The 18,837-nt window shown below is 57.4% G+C and overlaps 1 protein-coding gene across 6 annotated transcripts in view; it reads left to right on the top strand.

Annotated features, from left to right (window-relative positions):
- The window catches only part of RPS6KA2 (ribosomal protein S6 kinase A2), a 345,870-nt gene that overhangs the window by 267,071 nt on the left and 59,962 nt on the right, over positions 1–18,837 (top strand). For 5 of the 6 annotated variants that reach the window (XM_045500255.1, XM_045500257.1, XM_045500259.1 and 2 more), the window contains 5 exons: positions 6,837–6,917; positions 9,563–9,642; positions 12,344–12,450; positions 14,699–14,736; positions 16,663–16,805. In XM_045500255.1, the coding sequence (XP_045356211.1) occupies positions 6,837–6,917; positions 9,563–9,642; positions 12,344–12,450; positions 14,699–14,736; positions 16,663–16,805 (449 nt within the window). Of the gene's footprint in view, positions 1–4,348; positions 4,367–6,836; positions 6,918–9,562; positions 9,643–12,343; positions 12,451–14,698; positions 14,737–16,662; positions 16,806–18,837 lie in introns of those variants that run through there. The other variant, XM_045500260.1, reaches the window with a different exon arrangement.

Genomic DNA, 18,837 nt, shown 5'->3' with positions numbered 1-18,837 from the left:
CAAGAAATTAGTTATGTAACCATGTCACTCCCTCTGTAAATAATCTGGTATAATAAAGGGCTAGCATCCAAAATCTGTAAAGAACTTACCAAACTCAACACCCGTAAAACAAATGATCCAGTGAAGAAATGGGCAGAAGACATGAATAGACACTTCTCCAAAGAAGACATCCAGATGGCCAGCCGACACATGAAAAGATGCTCAACATCACTCATCGTCAGGGAAATACAAATCAAAGCCACGATGAGATATCACCTCACACCAGTCAGAGTGGCTAAAACGAACAAATCAGGAAACTACAGATGCTGGTGAGGATGTGGAGAAACGGAACCCTCTTGCACTGCTGGTGGGAATGCACACTGGTGTAACCAGTCTGGAAACAGTGTGGAGGGTCCTCAAAAAATTAAAAACAGAACCACCCTACGACCCAGCAATTGCACTACTAGGAATTTACCCGAGGGATACAGGCGTGCTGATTTGTAAGGGCACAGGTACCCCTATGTTTATAGCAGCGCTTTCAACAATCGCCAAAGTATGGAAAGAGCCTAAATGTCCGTCAGCTGACGAATGGATAAAGAAGTTGTGGTTTAGATACACAATGGAATACTACTTGGCAATGAGGAAGAACGGAATCCTGCCATGTGCAGCAATGTGGATGGAACTGGAGGGTATTAGGCTAAGTGAAATAAGGCAGGCAGAGAAAGACAGATACCACATGTTTTCACTCATATGTGGAATTTGAGGAACTTAACAGAAGACGATGGGGGGAGGAGAAGGGGGGAAAACAATAGTTTCAAACAGAGAGGGAGGGAGGGAAACCATCAGAGACTCTTACATCCGGAGAACAAACTGAAGGTGGATGGGGGTGGGGGGGAGGGGACAGTGGGTGATGGGCGTTGAGGAGGGCACTTGCTGGGATGAGCACTGGGAGCGATGAATCATGGGAATCTACCCCGAAACCAAGAGCACACTGTGTACGCTGGATGTTAGCTAACTTGGCAATAAATTATATTTAAAAAGAAATAATAAATACATAATCCGTATAAAGAAACAGACAAATCCTGGAGGGTTAGGCCACATATGGTAGTTAAGGTGGTTACGTTTTGAACTTATATTATTTGTGGTTTTCTTCCTTTTTCCTCTGGACTAAAGAATGGCACAAAGTTTTGCCACGTTTACCGACACAGCTTCTGACACGAGGCCACTTTTTTTGCTATGAATCCGACCTTCGAAGGCCAACAGGTCTTGTGGGAGGACGGATTTTTTGCCCGCGTCCAGGAGCCTGCTTGGGGTATAATTTCAGACCCAGTAGGCTTCTGCGGGCAGAGGAGGGGAGCGGTGAGCCGTGGTCACTGCGCCCGGCCGAGCCTGAGCTCACCGCCCACGGGCGCGTGGATTCGAGTCCGAGGCGGATCCTTCCACCTGGCCGTCTCAGACTACACTGGCCGTTTCTCAGAGAGTTCTGCTGACTCGTAGGAGGGATGGGGTGCTGGCCGGCAGAAACGGGCCCCGCGTTCTGGCTTCGCGCTCAAAGGACCGTGGGTCTTGAGATTTTCTGTCGCTCCTGCCTGAGAGGGGCGTTAGCCGACGTTTGTCTCCTAAAACCAGAACGGGCCCAGTGGTCGAGTAAAAACATTAACGGGTTGGAGTGTGCTGAACTTCAGATTCCTCGGGAGCACCGAGGAGCGGGTGTGGACATCTACGCTTGTCTAAAGGGGTGTGGGGTTTGGACGTCCCGACGCTGCCAGCCCGATCCCTCCCCCGCCAAAAGCACAGCTTTCCGGAAAGTAGCTCCCGTTTTGTGCTGTGAGTGGCGTCCACCAGGGCGACCCCGCAGTGTGCTTCCTCCCCCGTTCTCCTGGGAGGGAGATCCTACTCTCCAGGGTGAATTAACACGCTTCTCCACTTTCGTCTCGGTGCCGGGGCAGCCAGGGGCCGTGACGGCTGCAGGACGCATGAAGGTCACAGCTGGCAGCCCGGGAGCAAAGCCAGTCGTGAAAAAGCACGTCACCCTAATCCACCTCGTGACAGGACAGCCACAAATACAGGGTCGGTTGGACACAGGAAGATGGCAATTTACCCCCGACCAGCTACGGTGTATTGTTGAATCTCACAATAGCTTAGAACATTTTTTCCCTTTACATCCGTCGTAGCCCCACTCAGTTTCAGTCTCACCTGTCAGATACCAGAGAACAAATATCCCGGGGAGATGGTGTGGCCTGACCCCAGGTTTTGCGCCAGCCTAGAGGCGCCCAGCGCGGCGGCTGCTGGCGTTTCCCACATCTGTCCCGCGTCCTGTGACTCAGTGACGCGTCACAATGCAGGCGTGGGGGAAGCATCCCTCTTCGTTACGCACCTGGGTCTCGGGAATCAAACCCTGGGCATCCTCCGCTGTCCCCTGGCTTGACGGGGATGCGTCTGCCTTTATGCCCGCGTCTTTCTCGTGCAAGGCACTCCGTGGCCGCCCGCCGAGTGGCAGAGTCGCCGGTCCGGGCCTTTCCCGCCATCCCTGGATCCGGCCCGAGCGGCCAGCCGGGCAGGGGGAGGCGTCGGCGAGGGCGGACAGTGAGCCCCGCTCGGCAGAATCCGCAGACCTGGAGACCGTCCCGGCCGCTCGGGACCCCAGCTCCCTCTCGGCTCGCAGCCAAGGGGCCCTGTGTGCCAGCTGCCCCTCCACGCCTTGTTAGCTCGGCCACACGAGTCCCCGGAAACAGTCGGTGACGCAGCCCCGGCACCGTGAAGGCCGTGTCCCGCGTGAACACAGCCGTCCCCTGTGTCCCGCCACCTGGCAAGGCCCCGTCCACACCTGGGGGCCACTCTTATAGCACAGGCCATATTTTGGGGGACCAAGGCTGGCCTGCTCTGTGGACACGAAGGGCCCCCCTCCCCTGCCTCCAGGAGGCAGCCCGGGCCTGGGCCGCAGTGGCGCGCTTGGGTCCACACCGCGGGTTGCTTAGGAAGGTTTCTAACTGCACCCGAAGGGACAGTCCCAGGCCCCACCATCATTCTCACGACGTGCCTGCAGCTGATGCTGGGCTCGTATCGAGCATCTGGAACCCTCCCTGGAGTGTCCTTCCTGCTCCCCCGGCCCCCGCCGGCCCCCAGGGGCTCCCACGCTGCCGTCCCCACGGCACGGCTCCCAGACTCTAACCTGCTGGGGGCAGAGACGGCTCTGCCTTCCTTGTGCTGCACAGAGAAGACCGACAAACAGGACAGGGGCTGGACAGGAGGACGGAGCTCGGCGGAGAGAAATTCGAGGTCAGGTGGGAGGACTGTGCCCCCACCACTCAGTTGTCCCGTTGGCAAGGAGCCGGGAGGACCGGTCCCGTCCCGGGCTCACGTTCTGCTCCCCGACGAGGGGCCCAGGCTCTGCCTTCAGCCCCTCCACCAGACGTGCCGCGCATGGCCCGCTTTCTGTTTATGGAGAAAAGAGAAACTACACTGACCGAAGCCTAGGTCACGACATAGTAACTCACAAATGATAAACAGGAAAAACAAGACTAAATTCGGCAACACGACCTCCTGGAAAGGCTTGCACGCAATGACTGCCATCAAAGAGCCAGAGGGAATCTTGAACTTGAGGCTCTCCGCTCCGGAGACAAAACGAGAGCCAGCGATAAAAATCCGCATGAACTAGAAATGCCCAGCGACTGTTTCGACTCGGGGCGCCGTGCTCCGCTCGAGTCTCCGGGGTGGCAGTTTGCACTCACGGCTCTGGCTCACGACTCAGTTTCTCCTTCGTCCTCCCCAGGGTCTGTGTTCTCTGCTCTGCTAGAATCTGTGCCCACCGGCCCAGCTCCGGGCACCGCTGCTTCTCTCCAAAGAGCCTCGTCTGCTCTCCCGTAAACCCAGGGCTGGATGATGCGCTCCCCGGGGGCCTCGCAGCAGAGAGGCCCTGCTCCTCTGGTACAGCCAGAAGAGGACCCCCTGTGCATCACTGGGGTGCTGATGATGACGAGCCAGACCCCAGCCCCTGCCTGGTGCTTTGATGCTGGGGGCTCGGGGCCGTGGGGGCACAGAGAAGGCTGGGCTGTGCAGGTGCCACTGGGAGGCCCGCAGCCCTGCCCGCAGCCCTCTCTGCCAACACGCGGCCCTTCTGGGTCACCCGCAGCCACCGCGGTCACCGGGGTCTGGCATTGGGACGGGAACAGCAGCAGTGGAACGGAGGAGGAGTAGCCGAGGAAGCCCCGGGGGTGTGCAGCCCACCCCACAAATGAGCCCAGCTCGGTGTGTGCGGCCAGGAACCCGCGTGCTACGTCCTTGTCCCCGGGACGACCCCGTGAGGCAGGTTCTGTTACCGTCTCTGCGAGGAGAGTGCGTGGAGAGCACCGCCACCTCCCGGTGACAGAGCCAGGACGTGTGCTCAGTGGCCACTGCTCCCCAGCAGGCGGGCAAAGAGCACGCAGTCGCGGCCCCAAAGCCAAGGTGGACTCCAGAGAGCCCGAGTACCTGGAGGAGAGTGAAGCCAGCGTTAGAGCAGAGGGCAGGTGGCTGTCCTGGGACCAGCAGTGACACAGGACTTTTTGTTTCTTTAATTCTGATAAGATGGGCATAACGTCATGCCGACCATTTAACCATTTGCAAGTGGCATTAAATCCGTTCACAGGGGGCGCCCGGGCGGCTCAGGTCACGATCTCACCGTTCCGTGGGTTCGAGCCCCGCGTCGGGCTCTGTGCTGACGGCTCGGAGCCTGGAGCCCGCTTCGGACTCTGTGTCTCCCTCTCTCTCTCTGCCCCTCCCCACGCTCTCACTCTCTCTCTGTCTCTCATAAATAAATAAACATTAAAAAAAAAACCCATTCACAGTGTTACATAACTGTCACCACTGTCTATACCAGAACTTTGTCATCATCCCGAACAGCGACTCTGTTCCCCCTCCCCCTCCCCCTCCCCCACCCCTAGCGGCCACCCGGCTCCTTTCTGTCTCCAGGAATTTGACTGCTGAAGGGACCTCGTAGAAATAGAGTCATAGAGTATTTGTTCTTTGGGGCCTGGCTTGTTTCACTCAGGATAATGTTCTCGGGGTCCGTCCGTGCTAACGCGTGTCGGCATTTTATTACTTTTTAAGGCGGAAGAGCGCCGTGCGGATAGACCCCGTCGTATTTATCTGCTCGTCCGTTGGCGGACCCTTGGGCTTCCACCTTTTGGCCGCTGTGAGTCATGCCGCTGTGCACGTGGGTGCGCTGGGACCCGAGTTCCTGGCTTCGGTTCTGTGGGACGTAGACCTACGGGTGGCACGGCTGGGTCGCGGAGCAGCTCTGTGTTTAACTCTTTGAGGAGCGCACGGTTTGTTTCGCACCGAGGCCGCACCGTGGTACAGCCCCACCCGCTTCCGCCCAGGGTTCGCGTCCTTGCAGCATCCTTGCCAGTGCTTGCCCACGTTCATCGTGGTTTATTACGGCCGTCCTTGGCGACGCACTTCTTAAATAAACCTTTAACAGGACACGTCACTAGGCCAAATTGTGGAAGGATTAAACGCCTGGTCCGGTAACGCAACACCCGTACTCCTCACACTTAGGAACATTTGAGGAAATTTTCTCCCTCTGCTCACAGGGGGTGGTGCAGGGTCACCGCCCTCGGTGTATCGGTTTGCTCGTGGGAATCGTGGGGTTATTCTTATTCTCAAGTGGTGATCTCTTTTGGCTTGCTTATTTTTGCCTCAAAACGAATTCCATCTGTATTCCCAGATGGCTACGCTTTGGACAATGTCAGCACCAGAAGAGAATAATACTGAAACTGGATAAAACGCACTAATTTTTTTAAGAATCCCTAGTGTGTAATTATCCTCAAGGACAGAGAGAAGCAGTCTTTCTCTTGATTTCCAGTTCCAGCAGAAATGGGAAGATCGCCATTTTGTGACCCTGAATGATGCAAGCAAGAATCACGTACAAATGCTAACGCTCTTGGCTGAAGGAGTCGTGGGAGCCCACAGAGCCCTCCACACCAAGTACCACCCTGCAGCTCACTGACTATGTACAAAGGGACGTGTGGGGGCACTGATGGCTTGCCCCCTTAATCACATCGTCAAGTTTAGCATCACGTAGTGAGGGTAACGCAGCACGCACACATCATCCGCTGTGATCGGAGACACGTGGCATCACCCAGCAGAGATCTCCCCCCAGAACGTTCAGCCTCAATCTTACAAAGCGTCCAGACCCGACCTCAGTTTGCAAGGAATAAAGGAGTTAGAACCACCAATTAAGCAACAATCAGACACACCCACAATGTGGAAGAGGCTACGAGAAGCTGGCCTGGCCTCACCGAAATGTCCACCGAAATGTCCACCGAACACGAGGCAAAAAGTGTGGGACCGTTCTGTTCTAGAAGCAAATAGAATAAAGAATTGTAACAACCGAATATAATGAGTGAACCTTGACCCCAGATTGGAAAAACCAACAGCTGTAAATGACATGGCGGAGGGTGTGGAATAAGGATTGGATATTAGGTGACAGTGGGACATGATTGTTAGTCTTCTTAGAGGTCACGGCCATGTCGGGGGTAACGTAAGAGACTGTCCTTCCTCCTAGGACGTGCTGGTGCACATGCACCTAGGGGTCAAGTGTCATGGGGTCGGCGATTTATTGTCGGAGTTTGGGCTATAATGTGTATATGTGTGAAGAGAGAGAGGAGGAAAGCAAGTGTACCAGAGCGCAGACAGTTGTTGGCTGTAGGTAGACGAGTTGAGGGTGACCATTATGCTAGTATTCCGACTTCTGTATATGCCTGAGAACTGTAACAAAACATCGCGGGAAGTTATTTGTAGCTAACGTTTTAGGTAACGTGCTCTCTAGCACGCCATTCTTGTCTCTTGAAAGCCTTTGTTTTTCTGTTTTGCAGTTCGGGACCGAGTCCGATCGAAGATGGAAAGAGACATTTTGGCAGAAGTGAATCACCCTTTCATTGTAAAGCTTCATTATGGTAAGTAGAGTAAAACATAACCTACTTTTGAGAGGCCCTGACGCCACCTTCCCCAATCCAGGGAAAATGAAATCGCGTGCTGGGACAGAAGGAGAAACCCCCACCACCCACCCTGTCAAGGGCCTGCGTGGCGTGGGGCTGCCTCCTCTCTGTGGTCCCGTGATCTCTTCCGTGGTCTGCCTCTCTGAGGGAGCAGGATGCCCGGTTCTAATCGGAGACAAAAGTGGGGGGGGGCTCGACTTTGTTACTAAATTATCATCGCTGATACAGGAAAAAAAAAAAAGTCTCTTGGCCTAGATTGGGGAGAATCTGTGATCTATTTTCGTGTTGTTTTAGAATGAAATGCCGTATGATCCAATAATTTCTTTAACCAGAATGGCATCACCTTCCATGTTTTAAGTGAAGGCTAGGTTTCAAGCATCTTAAAGAGAGTAGCTCATGGGACCCTCAAAACTTCCTTTCAAGGAGGTTACCGTTTCCATTTTCTGGAAGGGAAATGAGACACAAATCAAATAATTTTGATGTTTGCGGCCACGTGCCTACTCTGCCACGCCGAGTCCTCCTAGTTTGCTTTCGGTCTTTTCTCCCCTCGGGAAGCAGTAAGTGCAATCTTCAAATTAAAAGTAACAAACGAACGGGCGACTCTGGAGTCATGCCAGACCGCGTTAACACTTACGACCCTAGCGAATAACTAATACGCGTCAAGTGCAGGAGAAAAAGAAACCAAACGAAACCCCTACCGTGTTGGTTTCGAAGGCGCTGGGTGTGGGGCGTTGTCCCGGACGTTTACACAAATCAGAAGGAAGCAAAGGCATAAGCCGAGTCCAAAGATGGGAGGAGGGCAGAGACTTCTAGCTCCTCCTCGCTGTTAGCTTCCGATATTGCTAAGCAAACACTTCAGTCTTGTGTAGAAAGTGTGTGGCCCATCTTTTCAGAGCTAGTACAAGTGAATATGGATGTGAACTTGCTGGAAGCCGGTGGTGAGTGAGACTTCTCTGGCTGGCAGGCAGCTGCCCCTGGGTCTGTCCCACCGTGTCACCTGGGCCGGCTGGCAGGCGGGTGCCCCTGGGTCTGTCCCACCATGTCACCTGGGCCAGCAGGTGGGTGCCCCTGGGTCTGTCCCGCACCTGGGCTGGCAGGTCCCCTAGGTCTGTCCCGCAACATCACCTGGGCCAGTAGGTGGGTGCCCCTGGGTCTGTCCCACCATGTCACCTGGGCCGGCTGGCAGGTGCCCCTGGGTCTGTCCCACAGCGTCACCTGGGCTGGCAGGTGCCCCTAGGTCTGTCCCGCAACATCACCTGGGCCATTGGGTGGGTGCCCCTGGGTCTGTCCCGCAGCTGGGCTGGCAGGTACCCCTAGGTCTGTCCCACCATGTCACCTGGGCCGGCTGGTGCCCCTGGGTCTGTCCCGCAGCGTCACCTGGGCCGGCTGGCCGGCAGGTGCCCCTGGGTCTGTCCCACCATGTCACCTGGGCCGTCTGGCAGGTGCCCCTGGGTCTGTCCCGCAACATCACCTGGGCCATTGGGTGGGTGCCCCTGGGTCTGTCCTGCACCTGGGCTGGCAGGTGCCCCTAGCTCTGTCCCACCGTGTCACTTGGGCCGGCAGGTACCCCTAGGTCTGTCACACCGTGTCACCTGGGCTGGCCGGCAGGTGCCCCTACCTCTAGCCACCGGGGCCCGCGGGAGGCTGGCCCTGCCCCTGACACGCAGCCGTTTCAGCTGGTTTCCAGGGCGTTTCTCTGAAGAAGCACCGGGCGTCTTACCGGGATTTTAATCGCACCTTCCGTGTCAGCTCTGTGGTTGATCAAATGACATTTGCTCTCCTGCTGCCCGTCAAGCCCTAGGAGAGAGGATCCAACCCAGCCTCCGATTTGTACAGTTCGGACGAGTCTTTGGTTAGAGGAGGTCTGTCTCTCCAGCCCTGGCACTTGGCAGTGCCTCTGGCGTTTGCTTCTAGAAAGTAAAAGGCTTTCGAGTGCGCAGGGATATCGGGACCCCCGTAGCCTTACCTCCTGTGTACATAACACAGATGCCAGGTGGTAGATCGTCAGTAACGTTGAACTGGCCGTCAGTGGTCGGCGGTGATTGGTTTCCCTTGACCCCCACATGCGCGTCCAGCCCCCTCTGGAGCGAGGCACGCTGGCCGACCGGTGGGCAAGACCTGAAATTATAGTTCACGCTGAGCAAACCCCGGACGTGAGCCCCATTGCCGTGACACACAGCGGCCGAGCCGGCGGGTCACCGACGCCTCCGCGAAGGAAGGGAGCAGAGGACAGATTTCCCTGACCTGCAGCTATGCGGGGTGCAGCCGGGGAGGGGAGGAGGTTTGCTTCTGCGACCACGTGAGCCCGGAGCCCAGCATTGGCAGTGGGGGTCGGGGGAGCGGGCTGGGCCTGTAGACACTGGCTCCAGGCCGGTTCCAGCCCCTCTGGGATCAAAAAGGAAGCAGGGAGTGAAGGAGAGGAGAAAAGACCAGAGAGGTGACCCTCCAGGCTCTTCCTGAAAGTGAGGGACACAGACAGACTCGTTCCTGCGGCCCTTCCCCCGGACTCTGCCCCGACCCCCGCCCGACCCCAGCCCTGCTTCTGGAAGGCTCCGGCATGTTCCGTGTGTGGCCCGGGATGCCGACCCTCCCTCCTTCCACAGCCTTTCAGACGGAGGGGAAGCTCTACCTGATACTGGACTTCCTGCGAGGAGGGGACCTCTTCAGCCGGCTCTCCAAAGAGGTGCGCGGGGCCGGGAGGGCGGAGTGCGCCCGCGGGAGGGGCGGGTGCGTGCTGCGTGTGACACTGCGTGTGCGTGACCGTGTGGTATGAGTGTGTGAGTGTGTATGTGTGTGGGGGAGAGCGTGTGGGAGTGTCAACATGCGTGCGCGTGTGTTCGCTGTGGGGTCGTGTGTGTGTGCACGCGCGCGTGTGTGTGTTAAACAGGCGGCACAAGGGCTGCGGCGCGGCAATCTGTCGTCCTTCGGGGGCCGTGAGAGCACAGCCCCGAGGAGCCCCGCGAGGCTGCGCACGTCCGTCGGTCCGTCCGTGGCTCTGTCCGCCTCCCCGTGAGGAACGGACGAAAACAAGGGGTCGTAGGAACACGCGGGAGGGACTGTTTCACGGGGTCTCACTCTGCGTCGTAGGGAGACGCGACTCCCTCGCTGCCCACCCACCCTGGAGGTGCCAGATCTGCACACACGGGGTCGCCACGACCGCCAGCGCCTTCCCGGCCCCAAGGCGTAGCCTGGACCTCACAGTCCCGACACGGGAGTTGTCCAGAACGCCACCCCGCGCGACACGAGAGCCCCCCGGCCCCTAATTGACGTGAAGAGCTCCGTGCTTCGTGGCGGGGGGAAAACCAGCCTTCTGCTGAAGGAGGCGGGAGCACCGGGCTTCCGACCTCCCGAGCCCCCTCACCCAGCGCAGGTGTTTACCCAGCTGTAACCGTGGGCTCAGAGTGCCCGCCCCCCTCTCCTCCCCCTCCTTTACCAGGAGACCCTTCCATCTGCCTGGCCGTCCAACGTGGACAGTAGGCGGTAGAGCAGGACTGGGGGTCCCAGAGCCCCCTGCACTGCTGTCTCCCTCCGTTATCAAGGGTCCCCCAGACCATGCACAAGTGATACACTGGGCTCCTTGCGATAGACGTAGAAGGCCCAGGGCTGGAGGAATCCGATCCGGGCTCTGCAGAGAGCCTCCCGGAGCAGGTGTGTCTGGTCCCTCTTGTGTTCACGTGTTTCCGAAGATGGCTTCTTGATCAAAAGGCAACAATAATCAGCAAAAAGCCCCATATGGCCTCACCAGGGGAGCGTGTGTCTCCCGTGACACCCTTTATTTCAGAATCGAGGCAAAATGTCCAAGTGTGGGCACGGCAGGTTCTCAGAAACAATACGGGAAAGTGCCTTTTTTCTGTTCCGTCTTTGAACGAGGCCAGTGGGCAGCGTCCTGCCGTGTTGGTCACTGCACGGACTTCCTTCAAGGACGGGCGTCCGTGGGGTGTTTCATTTCTGTGCAGAAACGACTTGTCATTTGTACTTGGGGGCTATGCTGAGATGCGTCGTAGGAACTGGACAAGTAGAGAAACACGGCTGCGCTCTGAGCACAGAACGCAGACAACCCGTGACGGTTGTAGAGAGAGAAGAAGTCAGAGTAAAGAGAATCCAATGGCTATGGCAGAACTTGACTAAAAGTGAGCCCGTGGAATATGGTAGCCGGTTTGGAAAAGAAACCCCCAGCCGGAAGAGGCAGCCGTTGAGCGTGGAGCGACGACGGGTGGTTCCAACGGCCAGAAGGCCAATGAGGATTGATGGCCCCAGACGTCACTGCCCGGGACGATGGGGTGTGTGTCCCGACCCCGTGGGGAAGTGTCCTTTCTGTGAGATGGATGCCCTGCACCTGTGGCAGCCTGAAGTGTCTGCCACCTTATTCTAATTCTGTGCTCACCAGGGAGCCTTGTCTGCATCCAGAGAAGGAATTCAGCAATAATACGCCCTGGCGGTCTCTGTGACATGGGTTTCTCACAGTGAACATGAAAAAGTGGTTTGTGATAACAATCTGGCTTTCTAGTAAGGTGACTTTTTTTTTTTTTTAATTTTTTTTTTTTTCAACGTTTATTTATTTTTGGGACAGAGAGAGAGACAGAGCATGAACGGGGGAGGGGCAGAGAGAGAGGGAGACACAGAATCGGAAACAGGCTCCAGGCTCTGAGCCATCCGCCCAGAGCCCGACGCGGGGCTCGAACTCCCGGACCGCGAGATCGTGACCTGGCGGAAGTCGGACGCTTAACCGACTGCGCCACCCAGGCGCCCCTCTAGTAAGGTGACTTTAAAAGCCGCCCGCTGGTCCTTAACGGGACCGGAGGCGCGGAACTGTCACCAAGATAATGGCTTTGAAGTCTGCCGGGCACCCGGCCTGGCGTATGCCTCGGCTAGCCCGCATCGGGGTGCCCCCACGACTCTCCCCCACGTGCGTGTCGCCTTTGGCAGAACCCGCCTCACTTTGGGCGGACAGTGGGTTTGCGTAAACCCCGGGGCGGGGCGGGGGGGGGGGGGGGGGGATGAGACCCGAGGTGCGTTCTCAGCAGCCCCTCATCCGGCCTCGCCTGTGCCGCTTCGTAGCAGAACCACTCACATCAAAATATACACCCGGAAACACCCCCCAGAGGCGTGTGAGCCGCGGGGGCGAGGAGGGGGAAACCAGGCTCCCCGCTCACAGGCTAAGTTCGCCGTCTTCGCGGGGAAGTGCTCTTCCGCCTTCGCTGACCTCACAAGTATGAAGAGAACTCACTTTTCGGTCGTAAGAGCCCGAAGAGCACGGTGGGGGGAGCTGTGACCCCCTCCGGAGCGGAGGTGACTGAGCGTGCGCTCTGCAGGGCCGGGTCCGTGAGAACGCTCCGGCCACAGGATGCGCCGAACAATCCCGCTCTTTCCTACTTTCTCACTAGGTGATGTTCACTGAGGAGGATGTCAAGTTCTACCTGGCTGAGCTGGCCTTGGCGTTAGACCACCTGCACGGCCTGGGGATCATCTACAGGGACCTGAAGCCCGAGAAGTAAGCGAGCGCGTGAAGGACGCCCCTCCGCACCCCCTTTCTTGCTGCCCCCGCCGGTGGCCGTCGCTCTCTGCTGGGTGCACCCCAGAGAGAGGGCTTGGGCCACCCTCTCGCGGATGCCTCCCACGCGGGTTCCGCCTGTCCGCCCCGGGAAGGTGTCCCAACGGGCGCGACTTACGCTGGGGGTCCCGCCCTTCCTCCAGAGCCTTTACTCTTTGATCCACACCGAGCTGAAGAAAAGACAGCTCTTCTCCGAAGCCATTTTTACCAGATGTGGCGGTCGTTTACGGGCCACGCCCGGGCGACGTTGTGCCCGCACACGATGCAGAGTTCGTTTGCCCAACACCGGTGGGAAGGTCAGGTCGTGTGTGGCTTTGACTTAAGCACGTGCGGCAGGTACCCACAGTAGAACAGCACCGGCTGCACACGTCAATAAATGGTTCCGTAATCACAAAAGGCCCCGTCTTCAGTGTCCCCACAGAGGGGAGAGTGTCCTGTGAACTCCAGCCGTCTCCCTTAGGGAGCGGTAGCAGGAGCGGATCTCAAAGCTGCGAGCCCTGGGCGCCCGTTAGGCATGCACCCCGGTTCTCTCTCTCTTTTAAAGGGCAGAGGGATCGTTACAGTTAAAAATAGTAATATTTAATAGCAGAGTGGAAGAAAGATCTTGTCATCAATTGGAATTAGTAGGAGATTAATCTTGAAAGTTGCTCCTTTCTGGGCAGAGATTAAGCAGAACTGAAAGGCAGAGATGAAAATACTCGCTTCTCTCCTGATAAATTGCCTTCTTAATTATGTGCCGCAACATTCCCCTTGGGATTCCGTTAAAACAGTCGGCCTTTTTTTTTTAATCTCAGGGCATAGTTTTTAATCGTGGTAAGAAAAACAACATAAAATTAGCATCTTCACTAATTAAATTCACTTTTAAATTTTTTTAATGTTTCTTTTTGAGAGCGAGAGAGGTACAGAGCATGAGCGGGGCAGGGGCAGAGAGAGAGGGAGACACAGAGCCCGAAGCAGCTCCAGGCTCCGAGCCGCCCGCACAGAGCCCGACGCGGGGCTCGAACTCACGAACCGTGAGATCGTGACCTGAGTTGAAGTCGGAAGCTTAACTGACCGAGCCCCCGGGCGCCCCGACATCTTAACCGTTTTTAAGCGTGCAGCCCTGTGACTCAAAGCACACTCACACGGCTGCGTGGCATAACCCACCTTCCAAACTCCCTTCTTGCAAAACTGAGTATCTGTCCCCGTGAGACACTCACTCCCCTCACCACCCTCCTACCCCTGGCACCCCCACTGCTACTTTCTGCCTGTGAACCTGGCTGCTCTAGGCTCCCCCCGACCCCGACCCCCGTGTAAGTGGAATGCACGGCCTTTCCTGCGTGGTGCCTGGCTCACCGCACTCCGGTCCATCCGCGTGCTAGAGTGGGATGGTGTGGCTTCTGTCCATTCCCCTTCCTGGTCTCTCTAAGTCTGGGCTGGTACCCCTGCCACCCAGAGCTGATGGGACAGGATCTAACGACAGCAAAAGAAGGAATGGAAAGCTAGGAGCCCCGGGGACCCTGAGGGCTGACAGCTGGAAGAAGGGCCTCCTCAAGTGCCTGCCGGCCTGCGTCCGCCCTTCCAGACTCCCCCTCTGCCGGCCGGTGAGCAGTGCCCTCCCACGGGAGAGCCGGGCATGGAAAGGCCAGTGCCCCTCCCCCCTCCCACCCCAGGGCTTCTAGATGTCAGATGCCGCTGTGACAAGAGCTTGGACCCAACTCCTATGACAAGGCGAAGCCTGCCGAGCCCCAGGGCTCCTCGGTGCCAGGGCCCAAGGTGTCACAGGCTCCCCAGAGCCTGGGGTGGTCACGAGAGCCAGGGTGGGGCTCACGGAGGGGCGACGGGAAGAAGTAGGGGGCCTCTGACCCAGAGAAAAAATGCACGAGGCTCCGGATCTGCACAGGCCAAGGCGATCCTGGACCCTGAAAATCACATTCCCCGCACAGGACAGTCTGAAGGGTTCCCGACCCTTCCCGTGGGCTTAAGAAGGTCTCAGACCTGCGGGTCCCCGCTTTTGCCGGGTTAACCCCAAACACCGTGGATCTGAGTCCGCTCGTGCCCCGGCAGAAGCCGCTGGCGGGGGAGGCCGGACTGTGCAAGCCCACGTTGGTGCGTCGCAGGCGAGCCCGTGTGCTGACTGCCACCCAAAGTCGCGCCTGCCAGCCCGGCTGGGCCGCTCGTGAGGCATGCTTTCTCCTCTCTCTTTCAGCATCCTGCTGGACGAAGAGGGACACATTAAGATCACAGGTTTGTAAAGGGCAGCGGTGTCCCGGTGACTTCCCCCTGGCCCGGTAAATAGGGAGCGGCCTGGACCCAAAGTCCCCCTGACGCCCGCATCGGCTGCTGTGTGTCTCTGATTTGGCTGGCGTTTTCACAGATGTGGATGAGCTGTGTGTGTGTCCTCACAGCATCTGGAAATTCTCGAGCTTGCCGGGCTCCCTTCCGTTTCTCTGTCCTTCTGACCGAAGAACCTTCCAGCGCCTTCCCTGCAGACTCTCAGTCCGGGCTGTTTTGGAGCCCTCTTCTCCCCGAGGCCCCCTCTGATCCGCACACCTTCCCCCCGAGACCCCCTCTTCTCACCCCTTCCTTCTGAGGCCCCCTCTTCTCCGCACCCCTTCCCCTCAAGGCCCCCTCTCCTCCACACCCCTTCCTCCCGAGGCCCCTCTTGTCTGCACCCCTTCCCCCCGAGGCCCCCTCTCTTCCGCAACCCTTCCTCCCAAGGCCCCTCTCCTCCACACCCCTTCCTCCCGAGGCCCCTCTTGTCTGCACCCCTTCCCCCCGAGGCCTCCTCTCCTCCGCAACCCTTTCCCCCGAGGCCTCCCCTCCCCTCTCTGTGGCCCCCACACAGTCTCGCTGCCACATGTCCCCACACCCTGTTTTCCCACAGGGGAGTTTTACCCAGTGCCAGTACCGGGCACGGTGCATCTAGCCCCTGGCAAGAAATATTGATTATACATCTTTACATGCTTGTTAATGTTGAAAGTTAGGTCTAAAATTTCTCATGAGCTTCTGTACCAGATCCTGACTATCCGTTTAACCGGACCTTCAGACCCCCTTGCCTGGCACAGCGGTAGGGCACCTGTAATGTCCTGTCATCAGAGTTATGGGGCATTTGGTGGAGGTTTAAGCTTCTCTTAGTACTTCAGAAGTTTTCTTTGCCAAACGAGGAACTGCACGTAGAATATAGAAGTGACACTTGTGTGCGGTGTTTGCGAATAGCCTGGCGCTCCCACGTCAAATGTATCTATGATGTTACAGGGTTTGGGCTTTCTCTGATCAAGTAATCATGCTTCTGTTATTATTATTATTATTATTATTATTATTATTATTATTATTATTATTATCATTATCATCATTACTCATGACCCGGGGCTAATCCTGTGTCATGATTGACCATTTGGGCCAGGCGCAAATTACAAACAACCGCTCCCAGGCGCTAATGCGCAAAGCGAGTCCTTCAGCCGGAGGAAGCACATCCACCCATAGGTAGTGTGACCTCCTTGCCTGGCCTGTGACCTCACGCCACCCTCACCGGGCCCCGAAGGAGATGATGGATCGTGGCCTTCTTCCCAAACACGCTGAAGCCGAGCGCCACCGTCCTGAGAACCACGTTCCCACGACCTTTGCCCACCAAGTGCGTGGCCACGCCCGCTGTGCCAGAAGGGAGACCCTCGTGAGGATTTCCTGGAGGTCGAGGGGAGGGGTGGCCGCCCACCCCACGGCAAATGCTATCTTCCCTTTGTGCCTCAGCTCCGGGGACCACCTTCCCCAGCGGCCCGTGCCTGGAACCCCTTCCGGCCCTTTCCTTCAAGCTAACCACCTCCGTCCGTCCCAGCGGACCAGGGGCCACGTGCTTCTCTGTCCCCGGCTTCCAGCCTAGCAGGCCCCCAGGCCTGCTTGTCGGTCCCTAAGAAGTGCCATCCCTTGATCCTCTTACCAGGCACTCCTGGGTTTGTAGATTCTTGAAAGACTCTGTAACTTACCGTGTGGGGGCACGATGACGCTTGCATCCAAGGAGGGTTCTGTGCTGGGACAGAGCGGGCGGGAGGGGTGACACGTGCGGGCAGAATTCCCCCCCCCGTGACGGGGGAGCTGGCGGGTCAGGAGCCCACACAGACGCGGTCCTGACTGCCGCCCAGACTGAAGCAGTGCCCTGTGCTGTCCCTCTTGTAGATTTCGGGCTGAGTAAGGAGGCCATCGACCACGATAAGAGAGCTTACTCCTTCTGCGGGACCATAGAGTACATGGCGCCCGAGGTGGTGAACCGGCGGGGACACACGCAGAGCGCCGACTGGTGGTCCTTCGGTGTGCTCATGGTAAGGGTCCTCCCCGTCCGCGTCGCTGTCCCTTGTGGCCGGTCCCCACGTTGGCCCGGAGGCCCACGAATGACCAGGGAAGACAGTGTTAGGGATGTATAAGAGCAGTGTGGCTGTGCGACCCGGGGACGGGGAGGAGGCCACCAGATTCCTGCCCCTGCCCATCCCAAATTCCACCATCAGGAAACAGAACTGGGTTCACGTAAGGACCCACAGGTACTAAGAGTCAAAGCTTCCTTGTACTTAACAGTCGTACAGGCTGAGCATGAGGGTTTTAAGGGATGCGGTGATCTTCGTATTAAAGACATTTGTCACGCACAAAATCCTTCTACTTAGTCGCAGAATTTAACGTGAGCCAAGATATACATGGAGTTGGACATTTTTACATCTGCATCTAGAAACTTGACTTTTCTTTAGCTCGTGTGTTCACACAGCTCAGACACAGACACCGCCCAGCCTGGGGCGTCCTGTCCCCAGATGGTCCTTCCTCTCCCTTCCTCGTGCCCCATCACCCTGCCGTCCTCCCCGACAGCACTACGCTGGGGGCCCTCCGTGCTCCCGTGCCCTCAGCGCACACCAGACTTCTCGGCTGGCGTGAGGCGTCCCAAGCCCAGCTTCTGTGCGTCCAGGCCACCACACCACATGCCTCACCTCTGTGTCCGACGCCCAGGGTTCTGGGCACCCTGTCCGGGTCCTCTTGGCACTTTGACACATGGCCGCTATAAATCCGTCATGTTGCGAATACCCACTGGGAGTGTCTCCCCAACACAGGCACTTGGGCACCGCCCCGTCGGACCCCATCGCGGAGAGCAGCGCCCACGCTCGGGGAGCTCCGTGACCTGTGGGGGTGACACGGCTGTGGGCTCTCACAGCCCTCCACCTCCTCCCGGGGTCCCCTGCCCTTCCTTGTCCCAAAGCTCTAGGAGAGCTCTGGGGTTTGGAGAGTATCGCACGGGCGTCGGTCCTTTGCTTTTCCCAAGGAGACCTGGTTCCAGCAGCATCTGGCATCATTGACGCAGCAAAAACTGGGAGTGCTTGGCTCCGGGCGTTTCTCACTGAGTTGGTGGGATCATCCGGTCATTTGGGTTGAAAAGACTCCACAGTCAGGGTCTCGTAACAGCCGGGGAAGCGAACGGGTCCAGAACTGTTGTGCTCGGCGGCAGGAGGCAGGAGGGGGCGTCACCGTGATAACAGGGTCTCATGGCACTGAGTTTACAAGGCGCCTTCCTTCCTTCTCATCCCATCTGAACCAAAAAATCATTAAGTTATGTGGGAAAGATCTCATTCTTTCTGTTTATAGAAGGGGCAACGAAGGCTCAAAGAGCTTGAGTGATTGTGTTAAGATCATATAATTGTTCTAAAAACCACATTCTCACGTAGACCTGCCCACCGATCCCTTTAGCCCCCAGCGGTAACCAGCTTGCAGCCAGATGTGACGATGCCTGTTTTCCTTTGGGCAGCACCAGGAGCGACCTCCAAATTCCCACTTGCAAAGAGAGATGGGTCTAGGGTGGCATTGGTGTCGCGTCTGAGCTCGGACTCGGGAGGAGATCGGTTTAGGGCATGCCGTGTGTATACGGTGCCCTCCACCGGCTTCGTTAAAGGGCGGGTAGGACCGCCAAGGAAGCACCGCCAGGAACGGACTGCACACTGCAGGGGTCGCCGCCCGCCCCCTGCACGTCCTCACTGAGGGGCTACCCCCAGACCGTCTGATGGCCACAAGTGCCCTCCGGGCTCGGACGAAGACGCCTGCATGGATGGCGGAGGCCCTTGTCCTCGAACAAAATTGTCTGAAGTTAGGTCCTTGGGGCTGGAAAAGAACTTGAGCAGTAGTGGTGGTCTCCATGGCAACAGTAAATCGCTAACATCTCCACACTAGCCTGGAACTCCGTTTTCAGGAGGACGTTGGGATTGTGCTTTGTGGGTGCTTTGCAGACATCGGAATGCTCCGAGGTCGTAAGGGAGAGGCCCTTAGATTTTTCTCTCATTTCTTAGCCACTCACACTGAGCGCGTGTGGATGTTCACATGCAG

This window comes from Leopardus geoffroyi, chromosome B2, assembly GCF_018350155.1.
Source record: "Leopardus geoffroyi isolate Oge1 chromosome B2, O.geoffroyi_Oge1_pat1.0, whole genome shotgun sequence".
Classification (NCBI taxonomy): Eukaryota; Metazoa; Chordata; class Mammalia; order Carnivora; family Felidae; genus Leopardus; species Leopardus geoffroyi.
This window is presented reverse-complemented; position numbering and strand designations above follow the sequence as displayed.